The sequence below is a fragment of the Mastomys coucha genome, unplaced genomic scaffold (assembly GCF_008632895.1).
Source record: "Mastomys coucha isolate ucsf_1 unplaced genomic scaffold, UCSF_Mcou_1 pScaffold5, whole genome shotgun sequence".
NCBI lineage: Eukaryota > Metazoa > Chordata > Mammalia > Rodentia > Muridae > Mastomys > Mastomys coucha.
In genome coordinates this window covers 114,334,593-114,343,921 of record NW_022196911.1, presented here as the reverse complement: position 1 = coordinate 114,343,921, position 9,329 = coordinate 114,334,593, and the positions used below count along the sequence as shown (strand labels likewise).

At 54.9% G+C, this 9,329-nt stretch overlaps 1 protein-coding gene across 1 annotated transcript; it reads right to left on the bottom strand.

The window, feature by feature from the left end:
* Nucleotides 1-3,133: 3,133 nt before the first annotated feature.
* Nucleotides 3,134-8,282, bottom strand: Tmem235 (transmembrane protein 235). The gene is made up of 4 exons (XM_031353395.1): nucleotides 7,994-8,282; nucleotides 6,976-7,056; nucleotides 6,226-6,363; nucleotides 3,134-4,524 (listed from the first exon to the last, which is right to left on the bottom strand). The coding sequence occupies exons 1-4, from the start codon at nucleotides 8,166-8,168 to the stop codon at nucleotides 4,283-4,285; spliced, it is 636 nt and encodes a 211-aa protein (XP_031209255.1). The 5' UTR covers nucleotides 8,169-8,282; the 3' UTR covers nucleotides 3,134-4,282.
* Between the last annotated feature and the right edge of the window lie 1,047 nt (nucleotides 8,283-9,329).

Here is a 9,329-nt window from a genome sequence, read left to right as displayed (position 1 = left end):
CCTCTGGACTGCTCTCACAGCACCCAGCCTCTGGACTGCTCTCACAGCACCCAGCCTCTGGACTGCTCCAGCCACTCTCCTGTGATGGGAAAACTATGTTTGCATATCCAGAGAAGGAAGTGGATCGAGGAGACAGGTCCTGGGGCAGGGAGGTGTAGCATGGTTGCCTAGTGTGCACAAGCCCTAGACTCAATCCCCAGCGCTGTGGGTTTGAGCCCCAGCAGGTATGTCGGCTCACAGCTGTAATCCTAGCGTGCTAGGGGGTTAGAAGTTCAGGGCCATTCTCAGCTACTCAGAGTTTGGTGCAAGCCTGGGCTACATGAGACCCCGTGTTCAAGCAAACAGATCCTTAGTGGTTGACACAATGGAGTTTTTAGAAATGGACTGTAAAATAAAATATGGAAGGCACTCACTGTACTGGTTACTTGTATGTCTGGGCTGAATATGTAACAGAAAGCAACAGGTTCGACTTCTAGCACCCACACAGTGGCTCACAACCATCTGTGACTCCAGTTCCAGGGGATCTGATGCCCTCTTCTGGCCTCCACAGACACCAGGTACGTACAAAGTACACAGATACACATGCAAGCAAAACTCACAAAGACATACTTACTCATGGATGTGGATGTAAATCTGTGGAAAGGAAGCACACCCCAGCCAGTTGTATGTCACTGTTACAGTTACCAGAAACAGTCGACTTACTAAAGAAAACGTGGCTTTTGGCTCCTCCCACTCTGGAAGGCGTCAGTCTGTGACTAGTGACCCCTGTAGCTGTGTCCATGGGAGGCAGAACATCATGTTAAAGCACTTGCCACAGGGACCTTTGGGACATGCCAGTCACTTCAGCTCTCAGCGTTCAACAGGAACCCAAGAGGAGACTGAACATCTGTGTGAGGGGACTAAGCAGAGATCCCGGGTAGAGGTGGCTAGGAAGCTGCCAGAGAGAACAGACATGGTGTGCGGGATGAACAAAGGCACAGGCAGGGACATCGTGTGACGGATTGTCTGGGCTGCAGCTAGTGCAAGCGGAGAAGAGCCAGAGCCTGCGGCACAGGGCTGTCTGCCCTGAACCCCCAGAAGGCTCCAGATCTGCCTGTGGCCTAGTGTTTGGGGATCTCCAGGGCCCAGAGTTTCTCCTGTGCCTCAGGTGGTAGAGCATAAAGCCAGTGTCTTCTCTCTTGTTCTCCTAAAGTGCCTTCTGGGGACAGGCAATAGAAACACATTGTGTCGTTACCCACTGATGGGGAACAAGCTTTCCCAGGCAGGAATCCCTCACTAGTTCTAAGGTTCGAGCCTTAGAAACTGGAGGGCTGGCTGAAACTCAGCTTGACCTTTCCTAATCAATGAATACTCTGTGTAGGTAGGTCATCAGCCTCCATGGCAGCTGGTCTGAATGCACCCCTGGCCTGGGGCAAGCCTCCTTTCTCCCCAGCCTCAGTGTGGTAGGCTCCCCGTAGGCAGACACTGTCTGCCTCTTCCTGTGTATCTTAGGGTTTTCCTGCTGTGAACAGACACCATGACCAAGGCAATTTTTGTTGTTGTTGTTTTTGTTTTTCGAGACAGGGTTTCTCTATGTAGCCCTGGCTGTCCTGGAACTCACTCTGTAGACAAAACTGGCCTCAAACTCAGAAATCCACCTGCCTCTGCCTCCCAAGCGCTGGGGATTAAAGGCGTGCACCACCACCGCCAGGCCAAGACAACTCCTATAAGGACAACATTTAACTGGGGCTGGCTTACAGGTTCAGAGGTTCAGTCCATTATCATCAAGGCGGGAGCATGGCAGCATCCAGGCAGGCATGGTGCAGGAGGAGCTGAGAGTTCTACATCTTTATCTGAAGGCTGCTAGCAGAATACTGGCTTCCAGGCAGCTAGGACTAGGATATTAAAGCCCACGCCTACTCCAACAAGGCCACAACCTCTAAATAGTGCCACTCCCTAGGCTAAGCATATACAAACCATCACATTATCACATTATTTATCCCCAGGTCAGTCTAGACTTAGTGTGTCAGGAAGGGACCCCAAGAGGACCTCCCCACCATCTAAAGGCTGCTGCTAAAATCTAAGGATGCTGGCTGGGGTGAAGTCCGCCACATCCAGGATGGGTCACTGGTGCCATCAGAGGATAAATGACCAGAGGCAACCATGATATGGCAGAGGAAAGGGAACATTTACTGGCAAGTGAGCTCAGATTCAGTGAACCCTGTGCTGCTATGGCGCTTCTTTGTTGGGCCCACATTTGGCAGCAGGAACTGAGGCCCACACATACGGAAGGAAGGGTGAGGCTCCTGCCTATGAGGCCCGATTGCCACAGAGGCTTGTACTTGTATGTGTGGGAAAGCTCCCCAATTGACTCTTCTCTTAATGTATCCACCGGAGCCCACTGTCTCTTCTCATCAGCTCTGAGCTGCTAACTCCTCCCTGGGCAGCACTGGCCTGCCTTTCACCTGGGGCTCAGAGCCCAGCTACCCAGCGAACCATGAAACAAGATGAAACCATTGGGCGTTGCTAAGGAGACTGGCCCATCAGAGCAAAGGCCTGGGCTGACTTCAATAAGCCCCATGTCTGGCTACATGCCCACGTGTACAGACACCTACCCTTAGGCCATTGTGGAAGTCTTCACAGCCACTGTGTGGGTCTTCCCCAGTGCAGCCTAGACTCCTAAAGCCACCCACGTTCTGTGGAGCTGGAGTTAAATTCACAGCCTAGCTTCCAGCAGGCAGACACCTCGAAGCTGGACAGGGAGGGGCTGGTAACTTTGCTCTAGCTCCCCATGAGCCAGCCCAGACCCTGCTGAGGCCCAAGGCTCCTCTCAGTCTCTGGACTCAGGAAGAAGGCAAGTCCTGGAGCTCCAGGACATGACAGAGAGCACAGCCACACAGGTTATCTGTGATGGGCACACACATACACACACACACACACACACACACACACACACACACACACACAAGCAAGGCACATCACTGATGGCCAGAGACACATGCCAGGCTGGCCCTGGTGGTGTATGGATGAAATCTCTCCACTAGAGACTAAGTCGGGGCAGCAAGTCTGAGCTTGCTGCATAATGAGGCTTTGTCCCTGTGTCCTCCCCACCACCACCACCACCAACAAAAAACTGTCAGAGAAAAATCTACATCACAGCTGATTTATTCAGACACTTGGAAGTGCTCTTACATGGAGTGGCAAAGGTTGGAACACAAATTGGAAGGCAGGGTTTCCATCAGCTCCAGTCCGTTGCCCCCAGTGGGTCCCATTAAACCCTGCTCCCCAGACCCTTAGAAGCAATCTAAGTGGCTTGGGGACACTGCTGGGACCAAACCTTGAGAGATGCTACTACCTTCCCTAGTACATATCCCAAACTCAGGAAAACCCACACCGGAATCAGGGCTGTTGGCTTTGGGGGGCTGCACGGCCCCTAACTTACAGCTGCCCACTGTCCAGATACATAAACATAAACACAGGTGTGCCTCCTCTTATGTGGCCAGAGCTGATCCAGTTCTCATCTGTGCTGTCCCAGGCAGGGAGTGGGCTACAAGCCTGGACCTGTGAGCTGACCCATCCATCTGCAGCAGTCTCCAGGCCAGCTTCTGCCTCCCTCTGAGGAGTTTCCTCTATCCAGGCATCCCAGGGAGCTGGCCAGGCATGGCCCCAACTCATCCCTAATGCAGCCAGTCTCAGACATCCCTCTGGTTGTTGCTACAAAGAAGAAGTTCCAGGCCAGTGTGGGCAGCAGGCGGCTGAGGACAAGGACTGAGGCCCAAAGGTCCACCTTGCCTGAAAGGTGTGCCTCCCATCCAGCCTTGAGCCTCCTCTCCATCAACCTCCTCTCGGGAAAGGAAACAAAACTGAACCCAGGGGTCCCGCCAAACAGCAGTGACACCTAGACCTGCCATGCGTTCTTGGGCCTGATGGCCTCAGTCTCCCACTCTGAGGCATTGGGTGAGTGGTAACTATTGCCTAGCCTGTGGGGGGGGGGGGTGGAGAGGTAGGGGAGCACTCATTCAGCACCTAGCAAACTGAGCAGACTGTCTCAGCTCCTTAGGCTGGAGTGGGCTACATCCCCCAGAGCAAGAAGACACCTGAGGCACCCCCACCAGACTGTACCATCAAGAGCTCATGATTCGAGGCACCAGCTACCCGCCTGCCTTTCTCATGTCCAAATGGAGTAGAAATGAGCACTTCCCCCACAGGCCATTCATCCCCAGGGCCCCTTCCCAGCCAGGACTCCAGCAAGTGTCAAGCATGCCCAAGCTTCCTTTTCCCCACCACCCTGTCACACTGGGACTCAGAGGATCACAGAGTGGGGCACTCCTGGGCGCTGGCTCAGGCTGAGGAGTCGGGCAGCTGCGAGCAGGAGGGCACCACTGAGCACCTCCAAGACACAGGAGGTCCAGGCCAGCGCCAGTGACCAGCCGAAGCTGATGTGCACGCTCTGCACGTGCTGCGTGCCATACAGACGGGTGGCCTCCACGAATGCTAGGTGTGAGTAGCTGATGTAGATGCTGAGCCCCGCCAGGGTCAGGGTACCTGCGGAGGGAAGGGTGGCAAGGCTGCTCAGCGGCGTTATCACTTGTAGATCCAACTGCACGTCTCCTCCCCTCCCAGAGACCACCTTTGCCTCAGGACAGGCACTAAGGGTAGTGAACTCTGAGTTTTAAGGGATTGAGTATTGGGGGTGAGACCTCACCGGACAAAGCCCCTTGTAAGCGGCCCTGGGGCTCAGTTATGTCTGAAAAAGGCCCAGCTCCGCAGCCAGCACTATCTGGCCTCTGTCCGCCCTAGCCTTGGGCAGTGTTGGGGTGAGGTGGGGTGGATTTCTAACTGCCTGCAACAAAAGCCACAAGTTTAATCTGGGAAGGGTGGGAAGCAGGATCTAATGCATTGTGGGGAGAGGTAGGGGCGGGGTCAGCACCCACAGTAGAATGGCCACACGCTCAGGCTTGCCCAGGAGCCGGCACAAGAGGCAGTGTCCCTCACCTGCAGTGCCCAGCTCCCTGTCTCTCTGCCTTAGCCCAGCTCCCTGTCTCTCTGCCTTAGCCCAGCTCCTCTCTCTGCCTTAGCCCAGCTCCCTGTCTCTCTGCCTTAGCCCAGCTCCTCTCTCTGCCTTAGCCCTCTCACAGCACATGCCCCGCTGGTCCCTGCAGCCTCAGCTGACTAGATCTGACTGCCGCTCCTCCTGACATCTTGACTCAGCGGACCCCAGTCTCTCACTTGCCCCAAAGGCAGGGCCAAGCCACCCCCCCCCCCAAGCTACCTTCAGACTCTCTACCTGTGCCAGTGTCTTTATGCAAAGAAAAAAATGCAGAGTCTCCATGCCACCATGAAGTTTCTCAGTTAGAATCCTAAGCCATTGTGGCTGTCAGTGGCTCCCTGTGGCGGCTTCCCGTGGCTTCTTAATTGGATTTTGCACTCAGAGTCTCCTGGGCCAAGGCCATGGCGGATAATTTGATTACCCCATCATCTTCTCTAGAGACCTGGGTCTGAATGTCTGTCTCATTAGTTCGTAGCTGCGGGTTCCCCATCTCAGACTCATCCCACTCCTGACAAAGGTCTCCTGAAGACCAATGTCCCCTGTAGGGAAGCAGGCTTGTCTGGGAAGGTGCAGCCCTGGGTAATCGCCTCATTATGGTCACAGCCAGGAGAGTGAGTACAACAGGCCTGAGTCGACAGACCAGCACAAACCTAGCCCTAGTGACAAAGGCTGCTGAGGACGGCCCCTGTGCAGCCACCTGCCCACCCTTGATGACAGCCAGCCTAGGTGGCTGGGATAGTACCAAGTGTTCAAGGGGACCCAAGCACCAGTGTCCTTCTGGCTCTGGAAGCCTTGGGTCTCTAGCCTGCTAAAGTGGCCCTAAAGGGAGCTTGGCCTGGTGCCATGGCTAGTTAGAGCCGGGGACTGGGGAGGTAAGGGACGTTATGGCCCTGCTTGTCCTGCTCTGTTTCAACCCCTGCCTCCTCGTAGGAGGAGCAGCTGGGTGGAGGCCCACAGCCCCCTGCTTGTAACAAACATCTGCCCACAAAGCTAGTCTGGCAGTGACCATGGAGAACCTCAAGTCTCCCAGGCCAGGAAGCTCCAGCCTGGTGCTCTTGTGTGTCCAGGCCCTAGCCAGAAGCCCTGCCACTAGGCCAGCCTTGGGGATGGCTGCGTGAGCTCTCCAATGCTGAGACCAGGGTGGGGATTAAGTGAGTGAGAGCCCCACTCCCAGGATAACCCTCCCTCCAACTCACCCCCTAGCAAGAAGTAGCAGCCAGTGGCCAGCAGCAGAGGGACACTCTGGGACAAGGAGCTGAGCAAGCCGCAGACCCAACCACACACGATGAGGACGAGACTCAGAGGCAAGACTATCATGACTGTGCGATGCAGGGCTGTGGGAAGAGGGGGTCTCAGGGGCAGGCAGAGTGGGGAGAGAGGGGCAGGCAGAGGAGGGACAGAGGGGCAGGGAGAGGGGCAGACAGAGGGGCAGGAAAAGGGACCTGCCTCCAAGGAGGAGCCAAAGTTAGCCATGCCTTCACCTGCTCTGGTCACCAGAGCAGAGGTTCAAGCAGATACCTATCTCCCTAGGGACTCCTAGACCCTCCTGGTGGCCACCCCTTTCTGGAACAGACTTCCTGAAGCCAGGATGAGGGAGGGTCACCAATGCCCTCCCCTCTCCACCCTCAGGCCTCTCAGGGAGAGTAGGTCGTTGATGGTCATCCCACTGAAAACTGGCCAGTCCAGAAGGGGACTTGGGGGGCCCCAGGGCTCCCAGTCATGCTCCGAGGTGGTTCACATCCTCCAAGGCAGAGGTTGGCTCCACTGAGGAGGACCCAAGGTATGGGGAGGACAGAACGGGCTGGGGGTCCAGCATCTGTGGTCAGAGGGCTACGATGGAGACACCCTCTGGGCCCAAGCCTCAGAAGCAGTTTGTGGGCTGAAGTGAGGTGGTTGGGTCCCGGACCTGCCTGAAGAGTCAAAGATGGCACTGCCCCAGGACTCACAGAGCAGGCGCTGTATGGCGGAAGACGCTTCCAGGCCGGCACTGGCAAACGGGTCAATCAGGGGCACGCAGCTGTTCTGCCCTGAAAGCCAAGGTGCAGATAGGGGCTGGGCAACATGGGCACCATAGCCTTGGGACCCAGCTTAACTCTTGAAACTCAGGGTTATTGCTCCAAATGGGACTAGAGACTAGATCTCTTATTTAGTTAAGGGTTATAGAAGGGAAGTGAGTTTAAAATTTCAAACATTCAAAACGTCCAGATTGGGTCACCAAAAGAGGAGATGCCACATTCTGGAGCATTCCTGACTCATGTTATATGGGCTCTCTGGTCCTTACACACGACCGACCACACACGTGTAAGCACCTACACATGCCTGTATGCCTAGCGCACACACACATATACACCTACACATACATGTATGCCAAGCACACATGTAAAAGACTTCTGTTAATATCTGAAATTTCTGTCTTCGATTGTTCTATATCGTAAGAAATATCTGCATCTTTCTACACTCTCTGCAAATGGGCCTTAGTTTACTGAAATGATGTATGACACTTAGTGGCTAACCTAACTTTCAAACAACATAGCATATAGATAAGAGACACAAGAAAAATTCACATTAGCAGCAATAAGTCCAAACTAGCCAGGCTGTGGTAGCGCACGCCTTTAATCCCAGTTACTCAGAAGCAAGGAGCAGGTTCGTGGCCCACCTGGCCTGTCACCTCTCAATGGCACCCCGACTCTTCCCAGCCAGGCCTTAAGATGCTCCTCAGAATGTAAGGAAGCTTGGTGTCAGCCCTTCTCTACTTCCCAGCCATGACTACGATGGTAGCAGCCCATCCCTGAGCAGGGACCTTCTTCCTCACACCCCTCCACACCCCAGCGATTTGAGGGGAGACCGTGATGATACGGAACTGAGAGATTCCCTGGGAACAGATAGGGGCGCGTGGGGAGGGGGGATAGAAATAAATGAGGCGGAAGGAGGGGTGGGACCAAGGGGTCTCTGTGTGTAGCTCACCTTCACAGGTGCGCCAGAGCCCGGAATGCGAGGAGAGCTGCGCGCTACCGGGGCCGCCAGCCTCCGCCACCTCCAGGATGTACCAGTAGTCGCTGGCCACAGCCGCTGCCAGCAGCGCGAAGCTGAGTAAGGCGCCCAGGGCTGCGCTCAGGAGCAAGGCGGCTACCGGGGCCATGTGTGTAAGAGTCAGGCAGCAGCGCAGGGGATGCAGGGCCAAGTGGAAAGAGGAGCTAGGAACTGGCTGCACGGGGTGGCAGGGAGGTGAAGGCGAGAACTGTGGGCTGGGAACAGTCGGGGTTCCGGACAGAAATGAAGCAGGCTAGTGAAGGTTTAGGCGGTGGGAGGGGCGGGAGCATCAGCAGGAGAAGGCATGGGAGGGGTGTTGTGGAGCAGGCTGGCTGGAAGCAGAGGGCAGGGGTGTGGGTGAGACACTGTTCTAGGTTCTTTTGCGACCACTGCATTTCTGCCACGGCGCAAGCCGCCAAGTTTGCAAGGAAATGGACAGACATCTTTCCGTGCTGGGCAGGCAGTAAGGGAAGAAAGGTGGAAATCTCAGATCGAGACAGAGCTGAAGACAGCAGATTTGGTTCAAATCTTAGTAATGTCACAAACTAGGCACAGTGCTGTGTGGTGTTTGGGAAGAGGATCTAAGATGCCCCAACCGCCAAGGATGTGCAGTGGCAGTCAGCTGGACTATTGGCAGCTGGACCACTGTGCCAATAGCTCCTAGAATGGAGGTTTGTGGAGGGGGAAGGTGCTAGACAGACCCAGCTGGGCACATTTAGGGAAGACTCGGGGTGTGACACATCTCAGCGTGGGGTCCTGGTTTCCATTAGTCCTGAGGATCAGTGGGATAAGCTCCCTGTAGCAGGGAGAAAAAAAAGCATTCCTTCCCTGTTGAGTGTAACTCACATACAGAACCCCCAAGGACAGGAGTCAGGTGCTAATGGCAGGAGAGGCAAAGAAGCGGGGACGAGGCCTCTCCCAGGAGGAATCCAGGCAGCGGAAGCAGGAGGAGCTGGGTTACATTGCGGAGAATGGGAGGACCTCTGAATCACTGCCCGCGGGGTGGACCGAGCCTGAAGAGGAGGGCCAGAGGTCGTCTTTCTAGGACACCAGAGCTTTGACATTCAGGCCAACCATGTCCTTTCTTGGATTATTTGGGTCTCTCTGTAATATATATGTTTCTCTCTGCTAAGTTCTTGGCTTGCGGAACACGGTCCAGAGATAAAAGCAATCTTAGCAAAGTTATTAAAACAATATTTCAAGTGGAATTCAGCCACTGAAACAAGAATCAAAGCAAGCACAGAATTCTTCAGCATGCTGCTCTTCACAT